The sequence below is a fragment of the Aquarana catesbeiana genome, linkage group LG01 (genome assembly GCF_042186555.1).
Source record: "Aquarana catesbeiana isolate 2022-GZ linkage group LG01, ASM4218655v1, whole genome shotgun sequence".
Taxonomy (NCBI): Eukaryota; Metazoa; Chordata; class Amphibia; order Anura; family Ranidae; genus Aquarana; species Aquarana catesbeiana.
The window spans coordinates 982,392,241-982,419,425 of NC_133324.1; the positions used below are offsets into that span (position 1 = coordinate 982,392,241).

Genomic DNA, 27,185 nt, shown 5'->3' on the forward strand with positions numbered 1-27,185 from the left:
TACCTATAGCTAATACATAGGAAGTTTGTGGTAACCCTCATAACTCAAAAGACTGACAATTCTGGTTGGATACTCTGCCTCTAATTATATGTTAGCTGATTATATGGACTTGTCTGTGTGGCTCGTGAGAGTTGTGCTCAAACTAATGGCCAAAGGAAGATAAGCAATACATATAATTAAATTACACTATAAATCGTAAGCTGACCTGGAGGAGAAGCGACGGGAAAGTGATACGAGAAGGACAAGTTATCCAAGATAGTGGCAACATCCGATATCACTCCCTTATAATATATATTAAAGAGCAGAAAAGGGTTTTTCAACCCTTGGACCACATATAAGTCCTGATAGTGTAGGTGGTTGGAAGGTGTAACGCAAAGGGAGGGGGTGTGTAAAAATCAGTAAAAGATACATAGCTATGGCGCCTAAAAAGGGAAATAAAACACCGCAATCCCAGAAGAATAAGAAAGATAAGGAAGAAAATAAAAGTAAAAACCCCACTGGGTCACAAACTACACAAACGGCAGATATCAAGGAGATATTTCAACAATTACAGCTACAATCTCCCCGCGTAACACAAGCCTTACAAACGCCACAGGATATCTCAGACATAGCAGAAATCTCAGGGGGATCCAGATCTTCAGGGGAAATTCAATCCCAGCACCCCAGAAGTAGCTCACTAATAGATACCACAGGCTCGGGTAGTGATCCAAAAGAAGTGGAAAGAGAGAATTGGGACATGAGAAAATATATCCAATCCCTGCCAACTAGGGAAGATATGGACCAATATGTGTTTAGACTGGAGAATTTATATAAAAAGGAGGTGTTAGAGCTTAAGGTGTCTATTAAAAACACACAAGAAAAAACAGCCGCGTTAGACACCAAACTTTCGAATATCGAGCTGGAATCAACAAAATTAAAAGCAAATATACATAAACAAGAAAGGCAAATTCATCACCTAATTAACAGCATCGACGAGCAAGAAAATAGAAGCAGGAGATCTAATATTAGAATAAGAGGATTAAAAGAGGAAGTGGGGGCTAAAGAACTAATAAATACCCTACAAAAGATCTTCCAAGAGTTAATTCCAGGGATAGAAGCAAAGGAACTGATAATCGATCGGGCCCATAGAACAGCAGAAATAAGAAGATTGGATCCTAACAAGACACGGGATGTCATTTGCAAGATGCATTATGCGCATATAAAAGACAGGATTATGCATGCTGCACGTTTAAAGAATGTTATTCTATTTGAAGGGGCCCCAATACAATTCTTTCAGGATCTGTCCAAATTTACTTTAGACCGTAGAAGGGCGTTAAAACCCCTACTGGAACAACTAAAGAAGAGTAATCTCCAGTATAGATGGAAATTCCCATTCCAACTACAAGCACAGAAAGAAGGACATATTGCTGTATTTAGAGATCTAGAGGACTTGCCGCAGTTTGTGTCAACCCTCAGTTTGCCAGAAATAGAAATACCGGACTGGCCTATCCCATATATAAAAATGTATAGATAAATCCGGGGGGAGGGTTATTTTTCCCTTCTTTTTTTTCTCTCCTTTTTGGGTTGAGGAGGGTGGTAGGGGGAGGTTGAGTTCCTAATATTATTTGTTGGGGGGAGCAAATTTTTTGTTTTTTTAGTTGTTGCTGTTTTTTTTTTTTTTTTTTTTTTTTTTTTTTTCGTATATATACAGGAGTACAAGGATTTTCACCATACTTGTTTTGGCCACCTGTGGCCTGAATTGAATAGAGATGAAGGGAAAGGGGAAAAAAGGGAAGCAAAGGTGTTTTTTTTTTTTTTTTATTGTTAATGCATTTGCTTAACCACTGTTTTAAAGATATGGGTATGGGGGAGGGTGGGGGGTTTGGGGGCGGGGTTTTTTTTTTTTTTTTTTCTTCTACGAATATATATGAGCACAAACACTTTCACCACATTTGTTTTGTGGGGGGGGGGTAGGGGTGGGGTATAATTTTTTTTTTTTTTTTTTTTTATAATCTATGCACTGGTTTAATCACTGTGTATCATAGATGATGGGTAGGGGTGAAGGTTGGGGGTTTGGGGGTGGGGGGGGTTCTCTTTTTTTTTTTTTATTTTTTTTTTTTTTACACTTTGTACACTGTTAGTTGTACACTTAATGTTGTATGCATATGATAAGGGGAGGTGTGGGGTGACCCCCACCCCCCCCCCCCCCCTTTTCCCTTTTTTTTTTTTTTTTTTTTTTTTTTTTTTTAGTCAATGCACTGGTTTAATCACTGTGTATTAAAGATGATGGGTAGGTGTGAAGGTAGGGGGTTTGGGGGTGGGGGGGGGGTTTAATTTTTTTTTTTTTTTTTATTATACGAATATACATGAGCACAAAGATCTTCACCATATTTGTTCTGGCCACTCGTGGTCTATATTGAATATTTTATTATTAGTTTATGCATCTGCTTTACCACTGTATTAAAGATGACGGGTATGGGTGAGGGTTGGGGGTTTGGGTGACGGGGGGGGGTTAGGGTGGGGTCTTTTTTTTTTTTTTTTTTTTTTTTTTTATATCAATACAAGAAGATATGTCAGATTTTGGATTTTAGGTTTCTCACAGATGATGGTTTTAATATTTAATATTTGCATATTTAATAGTAGCACCGATGACGAGGGTATCTTTGTTGTGATAACATTATGCATAATGGTAGTTTGTGCACTGAATGATGTACGCATAGGAGAGGGGGTGAGTAGGGGTATCCCCCTTCCCCTTTTTTTTTTTTTTTTTCTCTCTCCCCCTCTTTTATTAGGTATGGCCTATTTAGGCCATTAAGATAGTATGTATATTCTTAAACATGATATAGAGTGACATAGATATGATATCGGTGAAGTTTATTATCCTCTATGAAAGTTTGTTCTCTCCCGTAACCATCAGAATCAACCAGACAGGGGGAAATCTAAGGAATTAAAAAGATTGATAATACACAGAAAACTCAGCGTGTAGCCACCGGCTGGTGGGCGGTAATTCGAGGGTACGCTCCGTTCCCCCTAGTATAGGGAACTTACGTTAAAGTAAGATAGACTGTTTATAAGTCAATTAGGTACGAATCGGTGTGTGTGTGGTGGGTGGGGGTGGGTAGGATAGTTCTTGGGGGGGTTAATTTTTGAAATTTTTTTTTTTTTCTTTCCCCTTGTGGGTCTAGTTCCCGTAAGCCTTGATTAGTAATGAATATATGTTCCTATAATATCAGGGGTCTCAACTCGACATCAAAAAGATCACAGGTGCTATATTCTCTTCACAAACAAAAGGTAGGGATTATCTTCTTTCAGGAGACGCATTTCCGGTCGGATCATATTCCTAACCTACGAAATAAATATTACACCACTTGGTTCCATGATTCCTATGGGTATTCTAAATCGAGAGGGGTATCTATCGCAATCCATAGAACAATTCCAATTCAAGTGCTAGAGGAATGGCGCAATAGGGATGGTAGAGCAATACTACTTAAGCTTAATATATATGGCCAAAAATACACCTTGATAAACATATACCTACCTAATCAAAACCAGATCAAAGTAGGCTTACAACTGATTAATCAACTGTTGGATAAAGCAGAAGGTATAATAATAGTCGGGGGTGATTTCAACTTCGTCATGGATGGAGGGATTGACACCACAGCACCAACGATAGTGCAGTGTAGTAAAGATAAGAGGAAATTTAAGGATTTATTGGCTAAACGTCAATTGGTGGATATCTGGCGGTTACTGCACCCAACTGAGAAGAACTTTACATTTTACTCTAAGGTGCATGGATCATATCACCGTATAGACTTTTTCTTAATAAATCAGAGAGGGATAAATGCCATCCTCGCGGCAGAAATAGGCAACTCAATATGGTCCGATCACGCACCCGTGTTTCTAAAAGTAGGCTTACATACGGGGGAGAACAGTAGGGGCAACTGGCGTCTTAACGATAATTTACTTTATGACGAGATGTGTGTAGTAGAAATAAGAAAAGCAATAACGGACTTTGCTGCTGATCATATTGGAGATATTACATCACTGCCTACACAATGGGAAGCATTGAAATGTGTGCTACGAGGCTTATTTATAAAACATGGGTCTAGATTGAAAAAACAGAAAAGCTGTAGAATTACTCAATTATTTAAAGAAATAGAGACGGCAGAAACACAACATAAACAAAGCCTAACGAGGGAAACATTATTGATAGTAACAGAATTAAAGGCAGAATTGCAAATACTATTGAATGAAAAGACGCTGTATGTTAGAGATAAAAATCGAGCCCTATTTTATCAGCAGGGCAACAAGCCAGGTAAACTACTGGCAAGGGCCCTAAAAAACAGAAGCTCTACACTACCCATTGCTAAAATAAAGTCAGCTGATGGAGACATGAGATATGATCCAAAAGGGATTCTAAAAGAATTTCAAATATTTTTTACAGAGCTGTATAATATTCCTAAGGGGAAGATGTATGGCAACCCTGAGATGGCCCAGCAAAAAATACAACAGTACATTAAGGAAACCGCAATCCCGACGTTAACATCCTCAGAGTCAAGTCAGCTTGAGTGTGATTTCTCTATGGAAGAAATACAAAGAGTAATTGACTCATTAGTACCTGGGAAAAGCCCAGGACCGGACGGATTCACCCCTAGGTTCTATAAGACATTCAAAACGGAACTTATGCCTATAATGAAACAGACGTTCAACGCAGTTTCCACGGCAGTACCTTTTGGCTCTCAGAGTATGCAGGCTTATATTACCCTCGTACCAAAAATGGATAAAGACCATACCCTATGTGGGAATTATAGGCCGATATCTCTGACAAACCTTGATCTCAGAATATACTCCAAAATCATCGCCAATAGACTTACCCCTATAATACCTCGTTACATCCATCTGGACCAGGTGGGATTCGTTAAAGGGAGGGAAGCCAGGGACAATACCCTGAAAACGCTTACTCTAATGGAATATGTACAGAGAAGCTCCATCCCATCCTGCTTGTTAGCAATAGACGCTGAAAAAGCTTTTGACAGGGTGGGATGGAGCTTTCTCAAAGAGACCCTTATACAGTGGGGGCTAGGAACTGTAATGATAGACAAGATAATGACCTTATATCAACATCCAACGGCCAAGATCCGGGCGAATAGTAACCTGTCCGGAGAAATAACAATAGCTAATGGAACCAGACAAGGCTGCCCACTGTCCCCAATACTATATATATTAATTATGGAACACTTATTAAATGCTATTAGGGCGAATAAAGATATACAAGGTATAAGAGTGGGGGATACAGAATACAAGCTGTCTGTCTATGCAGACGACATCTTGATGTATGTCACAAACCCGTTGATAACACTACCAAACCTGATAAGGGAATTTAATCGTTTTGGCATCTTGAGTAATTTTAAAGTCAACTATAATAAATCTGAGGCAATGAATATCAATATGTCTAGAAGTATGGTGGAATTGCTCGAGAAGGACTTCCCCTTTAGATGGCAGGAAAAGGCTATTAAATACCTGGGCACTTATATCCCTACGGATTTAAAGAAATTAGAAGAGTATAACTATGCCCCCATGTTGCAAAAAATAACAAAAATTCTCCAGCAATATAACAGGGGTACCTTCTCATGGTTAGGTAGGGTAAACGTCATAAAAATGGACATACTCCCAAAAATACTGTACATATTACAAACGATCCCCGTGTTTCCTGCATTGGGTTTTTTGAAACAGGTCTCTAGGATTATTGGACAATTTGTATGGGCAGGTAAGACCCCCAGAATTAGTAGAAAAGTGCTAAATAAGACCAAAGCAAATGGGGGCCTATCGCTCCCTGACATAGCAGTATATCTTAAGGCGGTAATGGTCACTAGGCTAGTTGACTGGTTCCATAATAGGAACAAAAAACAGTGGGTGGGACTGGAGGAAGAGATTGCAGGGTTGAAGCTGAAATCTCTGCCATGGATCAAAAGGACATATAGCTCACCGTATGGCTATACACCCTTCTTAGTGACCTCAACAATGAAAGCGTGGGACATTCTGATTAAAATGGGGCGGGTCTCCACCTTTAGAGGACCCATGACCCCTCTCTTCGACAACCCAGAATTCCCGCTTTCACTCGGGGTAAAATCATTCCTTAAATGGTACAGTCATGAGGATACAAGGGTAATAGAAACACTGGTGGGAAATAAGGTTCTTCCTCTAGAGTCCATGGGGGAGGAACATAGTAAAGATTGGTTGCAATATGGCTTATTCCAAAAGTATGTTATATCCCTGTTTAAAGAAGCAGAAATAACCAGACCTCTAACAGCGCTAGAAGAAATCTTTATTCAAGCTGAAAGACCCTCGCACGTGCTATCGAAAGTATATAAAATCTTAATTGAGAACGGCCAGGAGCTGGAGTTACCATATATTAAGAAGTGGGAAGAGGAGCTGGGGATGGAGATCCCCAGGAAGGAATGGGAAAAAGCCTTAGCAGTCACACACAAACTCTCTGTTTCAACTAAACATCAAGAAAGAAACTATAAGATTTTAGCTAGATGGTATAAGTGCCCCGTAGACCTCTACAGGATAAGCCCTACGAATAAAGAAATATGTTGGAGGTGTCAGGAAAGACGTGGTACAATGTCCCATATTTGGTACTATTGCTCTAAAATCCTTCCATTTTGGCAGAAAATTTTCGAAATTTTTAGGGCCATGACAGCGAGGGAAATATATCCAGATATACAAATGGCAGTATTATCCATGATCCCCGGGTCATTGAAAAGTATAAAGAAAGGCCCATTAAAATATTTCCTAACGGCTGCCCGTACGTGTATAGCCAGAAAATGGAAATGTATAGATGCACCCTCTATGGTAGAGTGGGAGTGTGAGATGACGGAGATGCGGACCCTGGAAGAAAGAAAGGTGAGAGAGGAAGGATCCAAGAAACAGATTAAACGGACAACGGATATTTGGAAGGGGTGGGTAACATATAGCGCCTCGGCAGAACTACTATGTGATCCGCAGGAGGTTAGGTACCCTTAGGGATATCGGAATATATGCCTCTCCTTTTTCTTTTTTTTTTTTTTTTTTTTTTTTTTGGGTTAGGTATGAATGACATAGTATGATTAAATGGATGGGATCGACTGTTAGGATGTATGATGTTCGAGCATAGGTGATCAGTGATGGATTAGAGCATAGTAAATAATCATTACCTATGGTGTATATGTGTTCTTAGTATGATTGTTTCTATTATTGTAGGTGTTGTAATGTTAAAAATGAAAACTGTTTGAATAAATAGAGATATTGAAAGATCTACAGATGTGCAAAGAAAAACTTGGAATCAGAGGAACCAGTTTTGTGGTCCGAGGTTTTTATTTATCAAGATTGGAAAAGACCAATGACTTTGCTTTTTCTCTCTCTGGACAGTTTAAGGCATTTTCCCATCCCCCTCTAGCTTGTTGGGGAAAACCATTTTTATTGTTGAATTCTGTTTTGTGCCATTGTTATAAGTTCTCACATCTTCGGAGTGAATTACACCGGAGTCCTGAGCGTCTTCTGGTCTGCTTTCAGGTTTGAATTCAACCAAAACTTCTGACCAAAAATGGAACCCGAAACAGTGAAGAGGGGATCACCGGACCCCTGATGTGATCCAATCCATACGGCAGTGTGACCCCAGACGTACGTTTTCACATTTTTCTACCATTTTAGGAATGTTGTTGTGTTTTGTTTTGTCAGCACTTTTCATCTGATTGATCGGACTACAGAGGAGGACTGTATATATAATATTATTTTCTATTTAAAAAAGAAATATATATAATTTTTTGTACAAAAAAGTTTTGGCTATACATGTAAATAAATTAATTAAAAAAAGATAAAACGTATTTTTGTTAATTCTTCTTGAACAATGCTGGTTTCATGGCGCTGCTTTCCATACTTTTGAGTAAAAAGAATTATTGGAACTTTTCTGTGGGTAGTTCTCATGCCCAACTCAGACAAGCATTTGCTCCAGTGTTGGTGACATTATTACCGTGTGACAATGTCAGATTAGTTCTTACTACTGCCACTTTAAGAATCTGTTGCTATGACGGCAACAATTTCTTCAACATTTTCTGCCATTTCTCAGATTAGTAGATTGGTAATTAAGACCCCCTCTGAGCTGGCATAGACGGGCACACGAGTACTCAGAGCGGGCAGTGCCTTTGTTGGGAAGCTGGCTGTATGTACACAATATAGTGCTGTATCCCTGCCCCCACTTACATGTCGGCTGGGAGATTTCTTGTCCGAAAGATAAATGTAAATGGGATAATGGTGATGTCATAGTCCAAAAACAGGACAATGCCCATATATGGGAAATGATTTGTCATTAAATGGGCGGAGTGTGATGGAGAACGGAGACTAGTTTCCCATCAGGTCTGCAGAGGACACGTTTGAAAGCCGACATTGGGCTGAATATTAGATATGGATACTTTTTTTTTCTGTGTCTGGCCAATCAAAAGCAAAAATGGAGCTGAAGGTCCCCATCGGGCTCCTTCCCCCCCCCCCCCCCCCGGTACCAAAGGCATTGGCTGCAAGCATGCTCAGTTCTCTTCATATGTATTTCACATATCAGAGACTTTTGGAGTTTCCCGGCAACTACATAGAAATATTTGAGGGATAAAAGTCAAGATGAAAATTTGAACCAGAAATTTTACACAAAAAAACCTTCTGCGGGGGATCCACTAAGACATTACTGTGAATACACAAATACCTTTTTTTAATATCTCACATTCTAAATACAATGGAAATATCATCATGTGACATTTCTCTGTGATAACAACATTGTACAAACTCTTTATACATTGTAATGGAATACAGCATCACACTCATATGATTTTATTTGTTTGCTACTTTTCAGGAGTATTTCATTATTCTGCAGACAGTGAGGCTTCTGTTGGCAACTACAAAATGGAACTGTATTCATAGTGATGGCTAGAGATGTGAAGACCTGGAAAAAAACGGAAAAATTCGGAAAAAAAAGCTTTTTTTTTTCCTGAAGGCTTTTTTGTATTTTTCCAAAAAATTTGAAAAATTGAAAAAAAAGAGAAAAAAAATTGTGGAATATTTTATTTTAACATGAGGAATAAAATATTTGAAGACAGGGTGTTCACCTTAAGTTTTTAGAAGTTCCTAATTGTGATGACGGAGAGAAAAGAGAATCTGCAGAAGCAGAGAGACGGATAATGAGAATTTCAGAAAATGATTCTGATTAAATGTCCATTGAAACTTTAGTCCCAACTCTCTTCTTAACACTTCCCCCATCTTCAGTTCTTTTTATGAGAATGGGGGTTTTATTTTTATTTAATACTGTGGAGAGGAAATATGACAAATTGTTACTTTTGGTTTTGAAAATTGTTTTGTGGAGGATTTTTGGCTGTTCCACATAAACTAGTAATCAGTTCAGGAGATTGTCGCTCCCTTTGTTACAAATAAATATTATAAAAAAGTAAATTCTGTTTGTGATAATTGTTTGGCTACACTATATATTTAATATGCTAGTTGTGATCATTTTATGCCAAGTCAAATTGTCCATAGTCATATTTTATGTTCCTAAAATAACAGAATGACTTCCAATCTTAAAAAGACAAAGTGCTAATGTAGCATTTTTTTCAATTTTTCTGAAAATTTCATTTCCCCCCCCCCCCCAAAAACGGAAAAAAACTTTTTTTTTTTTTTTCCGAGCTTCAAAATTCCCGGAAATGTGACATCTCTAGTAATGACAATGGAAAGCATGCTCAGGCAAGTTCATAGGAGTTGGTTTGCTTAGAAGAGCTGATCCTGCAGACAATGGGGACATCTTGTGGCCTTTCTAAGTAACAACAAGTTCTTATAAATGGTAATCATTCTACAGCGCATGCTTAGATGTATTCATAGGAGTTTGTAAGCGCTCATTGATCTGCAGACAATGCACTTTTTTTTGTATTGGTTTGCAACTACAAAATCAAATAAACGGTTGTGTATTCATAGTAATGATCACACCAGTTCTCATGAGATTGTTTTCTTACAAGAGATCATCCTGCAGACAATGGGGACATCTTGTGGCCTTTCTAAGCAACAACAACCTCATGTCATCTACATTCACAGTAATAGTAATCTAGAGAGCATGCTCAGAAGCATTCATAGGAGTCTGTAAGAGCTCATTAATCTGCAGACAATGTGGGCTTCATTTGTCATTGTTTTTACACTACAATATCAAATAAAAAGGTGTATTCATAGTAATGACAAGCTGGAGCATGCTCAGAGGAGGTCACATGAGATGGTTTACTTACAAGAGCTGATCCTGTAGACTATGGGGACATCTTGTGGCCTTTCTAAGGAACAACAAGTTCAGATAAACTCCATTTACAGTGATGTTAATCTAGAGAGCATGCTCAAATGCATTTGTATGACTTTGTAAGATCTCATTATTCTGCAGACAATGTGGGCTTTTTTTGGCTTCGGTTTGCAACTACAAAATCAAATAAACTGTATATTCATAATAATATCAACCTAAGACAATGGGCAGACAAGTTCATAGGAGGTTTTGTTCAACTCACAAGAGCTCATCCTGCAGACAATGGGGACATCTTGTGGCCTTTCTAAGCAACAACAATCTCATATAAACTATATTCACAGTAATGGTGATCTTCTAGAGCAGGGGTCTCCAAACTTTCTAAACAGGGGGCCAGTTTACTGTTCCTCGGACTTTGGGGGAGGGGACTGTGGTCATTGGGAGTAGAAAAGGTCCCAACGTCAGTGGGAATAAACAATGGCGTCATCTTTGGTGTCAGTGGGAGGAGTTGTGCTTCATCTTTGGTGTCATTGGGAGGAATTGTGCCCCATCGGTGATGTCATTGGGCGAGATTGTGCTCCTGTGTTGGTGGGAGGAGTTGTGCCCCATCATTGGTGTCATTGGGAGGAATTGCGCCCCATCATTGGGAGGAGTTGTGCCCCATCATTGGTGTCAGTTGGAGGAATTGTGCCCCATCATTGGTGTCAGTTGTAGGAATTGTGCCCCAACATTGGTGTCATTTTGCCCAGTTGTTGGTGTCTTTGGGAGGAATTGTGTCCCATCCTTGGAATAATTGGAAGGAAGTGTGCCCCTTCACAGGTCTCAGTGTGGGGGAGGGGGTATTATGCCTCATTATTGGTATCAGTGAATGACATAGTGCCCCAAGGGCCTGATAAAAGCAAGCAAAGGGCCACATCTGGCCCCCGGGCCGCAGTTTGGTGACCCCTGTTCTAGAGCATTGCTTCACAACCTCTTTTTTAGTCAAGGCACCCCCAAAAATTATGAACAGTCTCGGGGCACCCCGTTCTAAAATGTAAAACATTATTCTAATAGTTTTACATAACACATCGTCATCCACACACGAAGGACACCCAACGTTGGCTGTGATGTATTTTTCCAAATCCACTATACTTTTACACACTGGTACTGACTAGTATTCCAAAGTTTATCTTCTCCCTCAGTTTTTCTCCATCGCTAATCTAATGTAACCCCAGCGCTTACAGAGAGGGGCAAAGGGAGGATGATTGGTTGTTAGGACTCCGGTGGCTAGAAGGTGGTAATGGTGCACAATGAGAACCTGTGGCTTTATTTCACTATAAGGCAGGCTTGTTCCACCTGCTGGCCTGTATACATTTGTGGTAAATATTTTGCCAGGGCACTCTGGGGGAAAACGGCTGATCTAGAGAACATACTCAGAATCATTCATATCAGTTTGTAAGATCTTGTGATTCTACAATTGTGGGCTTCTTTTTGCTTGCAACTACAAAAATGTGGTCCAGCCTATGGATGTTCCCCAGACAAGTGCATAAAACCAATATGGAATAGATAATAAATCACACAAATAACAAACTAATTAAAAAACAAAAGCCAGGCTGACCATCTAACACACATATTAAATAGAAATTTAAATATAAACAAATGATATGAAATCAAATATAGAAGAAGATGATAATACAGATCGTTCTTCATTGCACACAGTCCATGCCACCACCTTCTTCATGACTGTCTGCTTTGGGGTAGAGGGAGGGGGTCCTGCCAGATAGACATCAAGGGGACCCATTCAGCCTAACAGCTGCCCTGGCCAAGTGGATCCGGCTGGTTGGTTGCACAATATCACCAATAATGGTAAAGCTTCCCAACACAAGGATTGCCTAATAATGTTTGAGAGAGTTATGGGCATTGTGGCTCGTCACACCTGGTCCATCTCCTGTGGATCTCATGCTGTGAAAACACAAAACTGCCCCCCCATCTAAGCATTGTAAAGTTTGGGGGTTGTAGCTCCACAGCGCCATGTACAAAGACATTTAACTTCAAACTAAAAGCTGTTTACTTTTTCTGAAGGCAAACACAAAGAAATGCTTCCAGCAGCAAAACAAAGTGCAACACACAAAAAGTCTGCTTGTCTACAAAAGTACAAAATATAATGAAACCCGGTTCATAGATGGGACTTTACCCCGGGCTCAGCACAGCCCCAGTCTGCCTATTACTCCAAACAGGTGTCTCTCCCCAACTCCTTCTCACATCACCACACCGAATACTACTTTCTGGTTTAAGTGCTGCTTCCCAGAGGCTCCTAGACCTTTGGAGACTGGAGTCCCTGTAGTCAGGGGTGGAGGCCCTTTTGTGAGAATAGAAAAAGAAAATGGGGCGCACTGGCCTAGTGCATTATACAGAGTTAATCGCTTGTCTATAGAACATGGATGCGGTTTTCTCTTTTTCCAGCTGAGCTCCACATTCCATGAACGGTGACACCCGCGGTGAAGGACAATGACTCTGCGAGACAAGAGCTGTATCGGGGTCACTCCCGTCACACTCGTGCAGCGCCAAGTCATCCTCCCACAACACGCTCACTTACACACTTGTCTCCAAGCTGCTAGTGAGGAAATAGAACACTATACAGCTGTCAGTGTGGAACATAAAAACCTCTGTGACTTCTGGGGCACAAGGTGTGGCCTTGTGAGTTTGAAGCTGCCTCCCTAGATGGGAAGCAGACAGGGAGGATGACGTTTCTCATTGGATGAAGTTTCTGACTGAAGGACCTCAATTAACTGCGCATGCCAAACTGGCGGTGCTTTCAAAAAAGAGTTAAGGGAAATTGTAAGGTCTCCATCATGGAGAAAGGTGGGGCCTTGTGGGTGCCAAGCTGCCTCCTTTGATGGGAAGCAGGCTGTATCTTCTCATTGGAGGAGTGGGAGTAGCTGTCCATTGTTAGCTCCATGCCCCAGTAATAAAAAAATGAAGCAATCTTACTCAGATGGAAAGCGATTGTGGGAAAAGAAGCCCCTGACTACAGGACTGCAATTAGCTATTTGTGCCAAGCCAGCCATACTATCCAAAAAGAGTTAAGGGAAATTTTCAGGCTGTTTAATTGACAAAAATATTCCTTGTGAGTGTGAAACTGGCTTCCTAGATGGGAAGAAGCAGATATGGAGGATGAAGCTCCTGACTAAAGGACTACAATTAACTATGTGCACCAAGCTGGACACCCTATAAAAAAGAGTTACTGGAATTTTTTAGGCTGTTTCCTGGATAAAAATAGTCCATGTGAGTATGAAACTGTCTTTCTAGATGGGAAGAAGCAGATAGGGAGGATGAAGCTCATGACTGCAGGACAGTAATTAGCTATGCGCACCAAGCTGGCCATCCTATAAAAATTAGTTCTTGGGAAATTTAAGGCTGTTTCCTGGACATAAATATTCTTTATTAGTGTTAAACTGGCTTCCTAGATGGGAAGAAGCAGATAGGGGGGATGAAGCTCCTGACTGCAGGACAGTAATTAGCTATGCGCACCAAGCTGGACAGCCTATAAAAAATGAATGAGTTAATGAAAAGTTTCAGTCTGTTTCCTGGAAAAAATAGTTCTTGTGAGTGTAAAACTGCAATTAGTTTTGCACACCAAGCTGGACATCCTCTAAAAATATTAGTTAAGGGAAATTTCAAGGCTGTATCCTGGACAAGAATAGTCATGTGAGTATGAAACTGTCTTTCTAGATGGGAAGAAGCAGATAGGGAGGATGAAGCTCCTGAGTGCAGGACTGCAATTAGCTATGCGCACCAAGCTGGACATCCTAAAAAAAAGAGTTATCAGGAATTTTCAGGATGTTTCCTGGACAAAAATAGTCTTTATTAGTGTTAAGTTGGCTTCCTAGATGGGAAGAAGCAGATAGGGAGGATGAAGCTCCTGAGTGCAGGATTGCAATTAGCTATGCGTACCAAGCTGGACATCCTATGAAAATGGGTTAAGGGAAATTTTCAGTCTGTTTCCTGGACAAAAATAGTCTTTGAGTGTGAAACTGGCTTCCTAGATGGCAAGAAACAGGTAGGGAGGATGAAGCTTCTGACTAGAGGACTGGAATTACCTGCACTTTGATAGCTGTCTGTACTATCAATAAAGAGCTGAGGGATACTGTAAGGCTGCTTCATTGAGAAATGTGGGGTCTTGTGAATGTAAAGCTGCCTCCCTTGATGGGAAGGAGGAAAGGAGGATGTAGCTTCTCATTGTTTGCTTTATGCCCCAGTAAATAAGTGCTGATGGAAGGTATACAATTGTTCCCTTAACTGGAGTTCAGTTCTTCAGTGTTCTTCCTGTGAGGCTGGTCCCTGCCTGATCCTTGTTTCTGGACCTGCTCCTGAGTACTTCTCTTGTACCTGCATCTGTGACCAGCTCCCTATACCCTGCACCCTGTTCCCTTCTTCCAGCTCCCTGTACCCTGCACCCTGTTCCCTTCTTCCAGCTCCCTGTACCCTGCACCCTGTTCCCTTCTTCCAGCTCCCTGTACCCTGCACCCTGTTCCCTTCTTCCAGCTCCCTGTACCCTGCACCCTGTTCCCTTCTTCCAGCTCCCTGTACCCTGCACCCTGTTCCCTTCTTCCAGCTCCCAGTACCCTGCACCCTGTTCCCTTCTTCCAGCTCCCTGTACCCTGCACCCTGTTCCCTTCTTCCAGCTCCCTGTACCCTGCACCCTGTTCCCTTCTTCCAGCTCCCTGTACCCTGCACCCTGTTCCCTTCTTCCAGCTCCCTGTACCCTGCACCCTGTTCCCTTCTTCCAGCTCCCTGTACCCTGCACCCTGTTCCCTTCTTCCAGCTCCCTGTACCCTGCACCCTTTTCCCTTTCTTCCAAGCTCCCTGTACCCTGCACCCTGTTCCCTTCTTCCAGCTCCCTGTACCCTGTTCCCTTCTTCCAGCTCCCTGTACCCTGCACCCTGTTCCCTTCTTCCAGCTCCCTGTACCCTGCACCCTGTTCCCTTCTTCCAGCTCCCAGTACCCTGCACCCTGTTCCCTTCTTCCAGCTCCCTGTACCCTGTTCCCTTCTTCCAGCTCCCTGTACCCTGCACCCTGTTCCCTTCTTCCAGCTCCCTGTACCCTGCACCCGGTTCCCTTCTTCCAGCTCCCTGTACCCTGCACCCTGTTCCCTTCTTCCAGCTCCCTGTACCCTGCACCCTGTTCCCTTCTTCCAGCTCCCTGTACCCTGCACCCTGTTCCCTTCTTCCAGCTCCCTGTACCCTGCACCCGGTTCCCTTCTTCCAGCTTCCTGTACCCTGCACCCTGTTCCCTTCTTCCAGCTCCCTGTACCCTGCACCCTGTTCCCTTCTTCCAGCTCCCTGTACCCTGCACCCTGTTCCCTTCTTCCAGCTCCCAGTACCCTGCACCCTGTTCCCTTCTTCCAGCTCCCTGTACCCTGTTCCCTTCTTCCAGCTCCCTGTACCCTGCACCCTGTTCCCTTCTTCCAGCTCCCTGTACCCTGCACCCTGTTCCCTTCTTCCAGCTCCCTGTACCCTGCACCCGGTTCCCTTCTTCCAGCTCCCTGTACCCTGCACCCTGTTCCCTTCTTCCAGCTCCCTGTACCCTGCACCCTGTTCCCTTCTTCCAGCTCCCTGTACCCTGCACCCTGTTGTGAATTCCTGAAGAAATATATTTTATATTTCCTGGCAGAAACATGAGAGATGCTAGCCCTCAAAAACCAGATGAACTGTTGCCCTTTCATCGACCTTTAAGGACAAATTAGACGCTCTCATGTTTTCCAAGTTTTACTACTTCTTTAAATATTGAAGACTTTTAAAAGCATGTATTGTAAAGGAAGCTGTTGGAACAAAGACTATTCCTGTCACAAAACAAGGAGATACTTACATGGTATCGTGAATAAACAAACACGGCCACAGGACACAAGGAGACATAGACTTTTATAGCATAGAGATAGACTCACATTGTGTTCGAGTGGAGAGCTGTTTAAATAGCTAACACCTTGGCAAAGAGAACCCATTGTATGAACTTTTTAGGATGGTTTATACAAACAAGTCAGTTCTAAACACCCAGTGAGAATGTTCAAGGTCCCTCTCAACACATTAGTGAAAGTTGAATATTGTGCTAGTTAAAATAATATAAGGTATCAATAAGGTTATCATAAGTCATTTTAAACTATCTCTGACATTGTAGGTCACAGAGACATTATAATGTTGGCGTCGGCGGACCCAACAACTTTGCTATGAAGAAAATGTATATGAAAATGTGATTTTATAAGTAGAAGTGTTTTAAGTAACGAATTAGTATTAGGAAAAACATATAATCATAATTATAATCATATAAGGTTGTAGCCTACACTTAAGATAAACAAATGTTCAGTGGAGATACCAGAAGTTATACAGGTATCCACATAGTTAATCATTTTATGTGGTATTGATGAAATATATAACAATGTGTGTGTTTCCTAGATAGACCAGTTTACAGATATACATTTATAGAGATACAGTTATATAACCAAGTTATGTAATGATGGTTAATCAAACTTATACTGAGTGTATTTTACATTAGACCGAGTACCAGAATATTTAAAAGTATATACTTATCCTTACCATTATACACCTTATGAAAATAGGACGTATTAATTTAAAAGGATGGACTCAAAACATGTGTGAGACACCTGGTGGTTGAAGGTGGTATTATTTGAACTCACTAAGTTTCCAGAGGAAGTTAATAATTAAGTCTCCTAACCCAATGGGAAGTGAGCCACCTCCTTTTGGGCAGGGCCATTATAATTTTTATGGTCTTATTATCTGAAATGGTATTTAGAGGCAAGGAAGATGGGAGACAGAACCAACGAACAAACGAAGGGAAGGAGGAGAGAGCTCAGGGGGAGAGCTCAGGGATCCACCCTGAAGGGGGGACACTGGGGGACACACACACTCCCAGACTGACACTCATGCACCATGCATGAATTCATCTCTTTACATTCATGAAAATTCCTCAACACCTAATACTTAGAACTCGGAGGTCACAAGAAGTAAATCCTCTTTAGGAGTATCCATTTTGAAACTACGGCAGCCATCTTAACTCTGGTAACTAGCCCATAGGAACTGCAGCCATCCTGGAATGGGTAATTATATCATGTTGATTTTATCTTGTATGTTCTCTCAAATATTGATATGTTCTCACAAATATTGATGTATTGAATATTATACAGTTGATAATCATTCTCCCGAATCAATAACCGCCTTGTAGATTTTTCTCTAAAGATTCAGATTTTTCATTATATTTTTCTTTTTGCATAGTTGCCACATTTATTGACAAAGCAAACATCTAATTTATTTCACAATTTTAACCACTTACTTACCTGCAGCAAAGTAACGGTTGTACGTGTGAAATACAGATGTTATGTTTAATTGTCAAGTTCACAAGGTTATTGATTCTACCAAGAAGTTATCATGGTGGTATTATGTCAAAGGGACGGTACACCCATTTTTTGCAAGTGTTTTTATTGATTTTCAAGACGTTCATGTAACGCAATCGGTATCTTAATTTCATGTGATTATTTGTGTTTGTTTACCAATAAAATTTCTATTTTGTGTGACCACACGTCTCCGTGAATAAGTTTCACAAGTATAGACTGCGTCACATAGATTGATTTTGTATCTTAAAAATATCTTCGTTAAAAATTACTCAAGGATAATTATTGTGCGGGAAACCTGTCCTTAAAAAGGCACAACTTATTCTGACTGAAAATTCACGACATAATGGAGGCACTGCTGAGATAACGTCGATGTTTTGTACAAGATCAATCATAGTTATGGTGGTGACATACATAATACTTTGCATGAAATTTTAATTATTAATTTTTTTTGTTGTTTGCAAAAAAAAAAAAAAAAATGTCTGGTCAAAGTGAATTTCATGTTGGGGGGGATTATCAAGAGTCAGCCCTTAGTGGTAGTATGAGTACTCAGAGAAAATTGGTACAAGTACAGGAAATGTTGGAAATAATTTCTAAAATTGAAATGACGGATCATGTCAGAAAAAGTTTGTCTAATGAGACTGGTCTAGAAGCATACATTAAAGACCGTAAAAGCCGCGCCAGTCAGTTAATGAAAGACATGTGGAACGCGGAAGGTCAAAATGATGAACTCACAGACAGCTTCTCTAAGACAAAGGGAATAAAAAGGCTTGATCACCTTCTTTTGGAATTAAGTATTATCCTGCTGTATCTTCAGATTGAGTTCAAATATCAAAGTACCCAACAGAAAGATGATATCTTAGATTTTCTAGATAAAATTGAACAAGCAAAAAGGGATGCTAAAACAATTATGGACGGACTCCACCAAATAAGTAAAGAGTGGGAACAATTAATAGAGGAGAGGGAGAGTTTTCTGCAGGAAAACGAGTCTCCTGACGAAAATTGCCGAGTAATAGGCAGTGGAAATTTAGGAAGTTGCCGAGTAATAGGCAGTGGAAATTCAGGAAGTTGGCATGAACCCCTAATTAAGCAATTAGAAAAAGTAATAGAACAAATGAAGTTTATGCCCCAGGGTAATACTCAGATACGCATCCCTGAAAGGGACGAGTTTGATAGTACTTCAGAATCTGACTCTGAATATGATTCTGACTCTGATTCTGAATATGAAGGTTGGGAGTCAGACGATGAGGAGGAATCGGAAAAAGAATCAATATCTTACCCCAAGCCATCTGTAGAGCAAAGGGGAGTAAAAAGTGAAGTACCACATGAAAGGGGATCTAATCAATTTTCTTTGGGATCAAAGAAAAAGCTAGACACCCCTAAACAAGATACCTCAGAAATAATAAAATTTGTAAATGATGCTGTCCCAGTCTTTAGTGACGAGTCTGACAGTACTTCAGAATCTGACTCTGAATCTGATTCTGAATATGAAGGTTGGGAGTCAGACAATGGGGAGAAATCAGAAAAAGAACCAATATCCTACTCCAAGCCACCTGTGGAGCAAACGGTAAAAATTGAACCACCACATGAAAGGGGGTCTAATCAATTTTCTTTGGGATCAAAGAAAAAGCTAGACACCCCTAAACAAGATACCTCAGAAATAATAAAATTTGTAAATGATGCTGTCCCAGTCTTTAGTGACGAGTCTGACAGTACTTCAAAATATGACTCTGAATCTGAATATGAAAGTTGGGAGTCAGACAATGGAGAGGAATCAGAAAAAGAACCAATATCCTACCCCAAGCCATCTGTGGAGCAAACGGTAAAAAGTGAACCACCACATGAAAGGGGATCTAATCAATTTTCTTTGGGATCAGAGAAAAAGCCAGACACCCCTAAACAAGACACCTCAGAAATAATAAAATTTGTAAATGATGCTGTCCCAGTCTTTAAGGAAGAGGAATCCATGTGCGTTATTGACCACATCGAGACCTATGAAAATACCCTATCAGTTTTAGGCCTCGAAAATCTGGCTGTGCTCAAAAGTGCTTCCCACGTAGCAGAAAAGGAGCCAGATCACAACCACCCTGAGTTTAAATCCACATCTTCCAAGGCCCTACCTAACTACATAAAAGTGAGTTTAGCAAAAGATTACAAAGGGGGGTGTCCACCGGAGTGGTTGGTAAAAGAGAGTAACAATTTGTATTCTTTCCAACAGACTGATGAAAACAAAGGGGGGCCTGAGCCCTCAAATAAATTTGTGAATGAAATTCATGTATCTCCTAAATCAGTACATGGTGAAACCCAGAAAAAGACATATGCTGACATAGTCAGAGGAGACGTGCCAAAGAGTTTCCCCAGCAGCAGACCAGATACCCCACCAAATAGAAGGGGGGAGCAAAGACCACCTCAGGAGTATCACTCATGGGATCCTGGCCCAAACTTTGAAAGAAACTATAGGGTGTATCTCCCACGGGTCAGAATTAAACCTAAGGGTAGACACCCTCACCAGTGTAATTGGCCCCGGGGGCCTACACGGGTAAATAGGGAGCAATCACGGGGTAGGACACCCCAAAATCCCTGGAAAAATAGGGAGCAACTAAGGCCCAGACAAATATCCCAAAATGAAGACAGTGGTTCTGATGGGGATATGTCTGATCAAACTGAGCCAGTAGTCCCTAGAAGGCACAGAAACCGGGTCCCACGACCCAATTCTGATCAACCCGTAAGCAATGCAAAATCCAAAATCGTTCAAATTATGAATATGTTACACGGTTTTATTGCTGTACGGAACGTGAATAGCATTTCTTCAAGGGGCAAATCCTGTGGCCAACCAAGGGCCACAGAGCCTTTGAAGCGCCTATGGTAAAATAAATCAGAGGGATGCACTGAATAAAAGGTATAGGAGACAGAAGTTCCAACACCATGTTTTTCCCCAGGTCACAGTAATGAGGATCCTGAAATCCCTACCGGGGGATGGTGGTTGTTAGATATTAATTATTCTCCTATTTTTCAGTGGTCACTTCATTCCTCTGACATACACAGGTCGCTCCAAACAGCCTAATTCCAAGAAGTCGCCTAAGACGGTGATTCCAGAGGAAGACCGAATCCTAAAGACATTAATATCAGGAGGCCTAAATGGTTTGATATTTTGGTAAAAGATGAGGAGTCACCCGCATAAGGTAGTTTGATTGCCTCAAAAGATTTGTATTGACCCCCAAAAGGGGGGAGATTTTATTTGTTTTATTCCTCATAAGTAGAAGGTTGACTATAATGTCAAATATCTTAGTACTGACAATAAGTATCACCTGTCAAACTTAAATGTTTTAATTGTTATTATTCCAGAACCGCTACAAGTAAGCTAAAAAAAAAAATGGTTCTGAAGAATGTCAGTCAGTCAGTCATTCATGTCTGGTATCCACAGCTGTAAAGAAATGTCCTCATGTTAATAAGCCCTGAAGCTTTGTCTCCCATAGCAAATGTTTCATACCTTGTCCTGCTATCCAGAACGTTTAGTTAAAGGACTGATGACACAATGGAAAAAAAAAAAAGGGGCTCTGAGGAAGCCCAGGATACCAGCTTAACATTGAGATCTCAAACACAGATCATGTAAAAAAAAAAAGGAGACTATATATGTCTTTTCTAACGGAATCCATTTTCCCTTACAGGACTAAGATGTCCATGAGCCGGTCAACAGAACCGAGAGCCCAATGTATGTGAAACATCCAGCGAAGGAAACGTATGGGGGATTCCGGAACACCACTGATGGCCAGTCTACACGGACAAACCTCCCAGGACGGCCAAGACCCGAAGGTGCCCGAAGTGATCCATTTCCCGCCAACCAACGGATGACGGCCCTGAGATGCACACATCGATCACCAACCCATTTTGTGTTTTCCCTTCAAAGAATTACACCCACATGAAGGTGTCTACACCCTTTAAACATAGATCCACAATACGGATCCATCTCCACAGCTAGATTTACAAGACCCGAATGAAGCCATATTTCTTCAACGTTTTGCATTAGTGAAGTCTTTCCAACGACTCCCGGCATTTGAACACTTCACAAGGGAGGCCTTGTTGTGAATTCCTGAAGAAATATATTTTATATTTCCTGGCAGAAACATGAGAGATGCTAGCCCTCAAAAACCAGATGAACTGTTGCCCTTTCATCAACCTTTAAGGACAAATTAGACGCTCTCATGTTTTCCAAGTTTTACTACTTCTTTAAATATTGAAGACTTTTACAAGCATGTATTGTAAAGGAAGCTGTTGGAACAAAGACTATTCCTGTCACAAAACAAGGAGATACTTACATGGTATCGTGAATAAACAAACACGGCCACAGGACACAAGGAGACATAGACTTTTATAGCATAGAGATAGACTCACATTGTGTTCGAGTGGAGAGCTGTTTAAATAGCTAACACCTTGGCAAAGAGAACCCATTGTATGAACTTTTTAGGATGGTTTATACAAACAAGTCAGTTCTAAACACCCAGTGAGAATGTTCAAGGTCCCTCTCAACACATTAGTGAAAGTTGAATATTGTGCTAGTTAAAATAATATAAGGTATCAATAAGGTTATCATAAGTCATTTTAAACTATCTCTGACATTGTAGGTCACAGAGACATTATAATGTTGGCGTCGGCGGACCCAACAACTTTGCTATGAAGAAAATGTATATGAAAATGTGATTTTATAAGTAGAAGTGTTTTAAGTAACGAATTAGTATTAGGAAAAACATATAATCATAATTATAATCATATAAGGTTGTAGCCTACACTTAAGATAAACAAATGTTCAGTGGAGATACCAGAAGTTATACAGGTATCCATATAGTTAATCATTTTATGTGGTATTGATGAAATATATAACAATGTGTGTGTTTCCTAGATAGACCAGTTTACAGATATACATTTATAGAGATACAGTTATATAACCAAGTTATGTAATGATGGTTAATCAAACTTATACTGAGTGTATTTTACATTAGACCGAGTACCAGAATATTTAAAAGTATATACTTATCCTTACCATTATACACCTTATGAAAATAGGACGTATTAATTTAAAAGGATGGACTCAAAACATGTGTGAGACACCTGGTGGTTGAAGGTGGTATTATTTGAACTCACTAAGTTTCCAGAGGAAGTTAATAATTAAGTCTCCTAACCCAATGGGAAGTGAGCCACCCCTTTTTGGGCAGGGCCATTATAATTTTTATGGTCTTATTATCTGAAATGGTATTTAGAGGCAAGGAAGATGGGAGACAGAACCAACGAACAAACGAAGGGAAGGAGGAGAGAGCTCAGGGGGAGAGCTCAGGGATCCACCCTGAAGGGGGGACACTGGGGGACACACACACTCCCAGACTGACACTCATGCACCATGCATGAATTCATCTCTTTACATTCATGAAAATTCCTCAACACCTAATACTTAGAACTCGGAGGTCACAAGAAGTAAATCCTTTTTAGGAGTATCCATTTTGAAACTACGGCAGCCATCTTAACTCTGGTAACTAGCCCATAGGAACTGCAGCCATCCTGGAATGGGTAATTATATCATGTTGATTTTATCTTGTATGTTCTCTCAAATATTGATATGTTCTCACAAATATTGATGTATTGAATATTATACAGTTGATAATCATTCTCCCGAATCAATAACCGCCTTGTAGATTTTTCTCTAAAGATTCAGATTTTTCATTATATTTTTCTTTTTGCATAGTTGCCACATTTATTGACAAAGCAAACATCTAATTTATTTCACAATTTTAACCACTTACTTACCTGCAGCAAAGTAACGGTTGTACGTGTGAAATACAGATGTTATGTTTAATTGTCAAGTTCACAAGGTTATTGATTCTACCGAGAAGTTATCATGGTGGTATTATGTCAAAGGGACGGTACACCCATTTTTTGCAAGTGTTTTTATTGATTTTCAAGACGTTCATGTAACGCAATCGGTATCTTAATTTCATGTGATTATTTGTGTTTGTTTACCAATAAAATTTCTATTTTGTGTGACCACACGTCTCCGTGAATAAGTTTCACAAGTATAGACTGCGTCACATAGATTGATTTTGTATCTTAAAAATATCTTCGTTAAAAATTACTCAAGGATAATTATTGTGCGGGAAACCTGTCCTTAAAAAGGCACAACTTATTCTGACTGAAAATTCACGACATAATGGAGGCACTGCTGAGATAACGTCGATGTTTTGTACAAGATCAATCATAGTTATGGTGGTGACATACATAATACTTTGCATGAAATTTTAATTATTAATTTTTTTTGTTGTTTGCAAAAAAAAAAAAAAAAATGTCTGGTCAAAGTGAATTTCATGTTGGGGGGGATTATCAAGAGTCAGCCCTTAGTGGTAGTATGAGTACTCAGAGAAAATTGGTACAAGTACAGGAAATGTTGGAAATAATTTCTAAAATTGAAATGACGGATCATGTCAGAAAAAGTTTGTCTAATGAGACTGGTCTAGAAGCATACATTAAAGACCGTAAAAGCCGCGCCAGTCAGTTAATGAAAGACATATGGAACGCGGAAGGTCAAAATGATGAACTCACAGACAGCTTCTCTAAGACAAAGGGAATAAAAAGGCTTGATCACCTTCTTTTGGAATTAAGTATTATCCTGCTGTATCTTCAGATTGAGTTCAAATATCAAAGTACCCAACAGAAAGATGATATCTTAGATTTTCTAGATAAAATTGAACAAGCAAAAAGGGATGCTAAAACAATTATGGACGGACTCCACCAAATAAGTAAAGAGTGGGAACAATTAATAGAGGAGAGGGAGAGTTTTCTGCAGGAAAACGAGTCTCCTGACGAAAATTGCCGAGTAATAGGCAGTGGAAATTTAGGAAGTTGCCGAGTAATAGGCAGTGGAAATTCAGGAAGTTGGCATGAACCCCTAATTAAGCAATTAGAAAAAGTAATAGAACAAATGAAGTTTATTCCCCAGGGTAATACTCAGATACGCATCCCTGAAAGGGACGAGTTTGATAGTACTTCAGAATCTGACTCTGAATATGATTCTGACTCTGATTCTGAATATGAAGGTTGGGAGTCAGACGATGAGGAGGAATCGGAAAAAGAATCAATATCTTACCCCAAGCCATCTGTAGAGCAAAGGGGAGTAAAAAGTGAAGTACCACATGAAAGGGGATCTAATCAATTTTCTTTGGGATCAAAGAAAAAGCCAGACACCCCTAAACAAGATACCTCAGAAATAATAAAATTTGTAAATGATGCTGTCCCAGTCTTTAGTGACGAGTCTGACAGTACTTCAGAATCTGACTCTGAATCTGATTCTGAATATGAAGGTTGTGAGTCAGACAATGGGGAGAAATCAGAAAAAGAACCAATATCCTACTCCAAGCCACCTGTGGAGCAAACGGTAAAAATTGAACCACCACATGAAAGGGGGTCTAATCAATTTTCTTTGGGATCAAAGAAAAAGCTAGACACCCCTAAACAAGATACCTCAGAAATAATAAAATTTGTAAATGATGCTGTCCCAGTCTTTAGTGACGAGTCTGACAGTACTTCAAAATATGACTCTGAATCTGAATATGAAAGTTGGGAGTCAGACAATGGGGAGGAATCAGAAAAAGAACCAATATCCTACCCCAAGCCATCTGTTTAGCAAACGGTAAAAAGTGAACCACCACATGAAAGGGGATCTAATCAATTTTCTTTGGGATCAGAGAAAAAGCCAGACACCCCTAAACAAGACACCTCAGAAATAATAAAATTTGTAAATGATGCTGTCCCAGTCTTTAAGGAAGAGGAATCCATGTGCGTTATTGACCACATCGAGACCTATGAAAATACCCTATCAGTTTTAGGCCTCGAAAATCTGGCTGTGCTCAAAAGTGCTTCCCACGTAGCAGAAAAGGAGCCAGATCACAACCACCCTGAGTTTAAATCCACATCTTCCAAGGCCCTACCTAACTACATAAAAGTGAGTTTAGCAAAAGATTACAAAGGGGGGTGTCCACCGGAGTGGTTGGTAAAAGAGAGTAACAATTTGTATTCTTTCCAACAGACTGATGAAAACAAAGGGGGGCCTGAGCCCTCAAATAAATTTGTGAATGAAATTCATGTATCTCCTAAATCAGTACATGGTGAAACCCAGAAAAAGACATATGCTGACATAGTCAGAGGAGACGTGCCAAAGAGTTTCCCCAGCAGCAGACCAGATACCCCACCAAATAGAAGGGGGGAGCAAAGACCACCTCAGGAGTATCACTCATGGGATCCTGGCCCAAACTTTGAAAGAAACTATAGGGTGTATCTCCCACGGGTCAGAATTAAACCTAAGGGTAGACACCCTCACCAGTGTAATTGGCCCCGGGGGCCTACACGGGTAAATAGGGAGCAATCACGGGGTAGGACACCCCAAAATCCCTGGAAAAATAGGGAGCAACTAAGGCCCAGACAAATATCCCAAAATGAAGACAGTGGTTCTGATGGGGATATGTCTGATCAAACTGAGCCAGTAGTCCCTAGAAGGCACAGAAACCGGGTCCCACGACCCAATTCTGATCAACCCGTAAGCAATGCAAAATCCAAAATCGTTCAAATTATGAATATGTTACACGGTTTTATTGCTGTACGGAACGTGAATAGCATTTCTTCAAGGGGCAAATCCTGTGGCCAACCAAGGGCCACAGAGCCTTTGAAGCGCCTATGGTAAAATAAATCAGAGGGATGCACTGAATAAAAGGTATAGGAGACAGAAGTTCCAACACCATGTTTTTCCCCAGGTCACAGTAATGAGGATCCTGAAATCCCTACCGGGGGATGGTGGTTGTTAGATATTAATTATTCTCCTATTTTTCAGTGGTCACTTCATTCCTCTGACATACACAGGTCGCTCCAAACAGCCTAATTCCAAGAAGTCGCCTAAGACGGTGATTCCAGAGGAAGACCGAATCCTAAAGACATTAATATCAGGAGGCCTAAATGGTTTGATATTTTGGTAAAAGATGAGGAGTCACCCGCATAAGGTAGTTTGATTGCCTCAAAAGATTTGTATTGACCCCCAAAAGGGGGGAGATTTTATTTGTTTTATTCCTCATAAGTAGAAGGTTGACTATAATGTCAAATATCTTAGTACTGACAATAAGTATCACCTGTCAAACTTAAATGTTTTAATTGTTATTATTCCAGAACCGCTACAAGTAAGCTAAAAAAAAAAATGGTTCTGAAGAATGTCAGTCAGTCAGTCATTCATGTCTGGTATCCACAGCTGTAAAGAAATGTCCTCATGTTAATAAGCCCTGAAACTTTGTCTCCCATAGCAAATGTTTCATACCTTGTCCTGCTATCCAGAACGTTTAGTTAAAGGACTGATGACACAATGGAAAAAAAAAAAAGGGGCTCTGAGGAAGCCCAGGATACCAGCTTAACATTGAGATCTCAAACACAGATCATGTAAAAAAAAAAAGGAGACTATATATGTCTTTTCTAACGGAATCCATTTTCCCTTACAGGACTAAGATGTCCATG

General features: G+C 40.4%; 1 protein-coding gene across 1 annotated transcript in view; it reads left to right on the plus strand.

Annotated features, from left to right (window-relative positions):
- Positions 1–27,185, plus strand: part of LOC141129102 (uncharacterized) — a 100,361-nt gene that overhangs the window by 51,088 nt on the left and 22,088 nt on the right. The window contains exons 2-6 of the mRNA XM_073616904.1: positions 3,532–4,887; positions 7,474–7,533; positions 24,319–24,510; positions 24,634–24,814; positions 24,995–25,068. Of these exons, the coding sequence (XP_073473005.1) occupies positions 3,532–4,887; positions 7,474–7,533; positions 24,319–24,510; positions 24,634–24,814; positions 24,995–25,068 (1,863 nt within the window). The remainder of the gene's footprint in view (positions 1–3,531; positions 4,888–7,473; positions 7,534–24,318; positions 24,511–24,633; positions 24,815–24,994; positions 25,069–27,185) is intronic.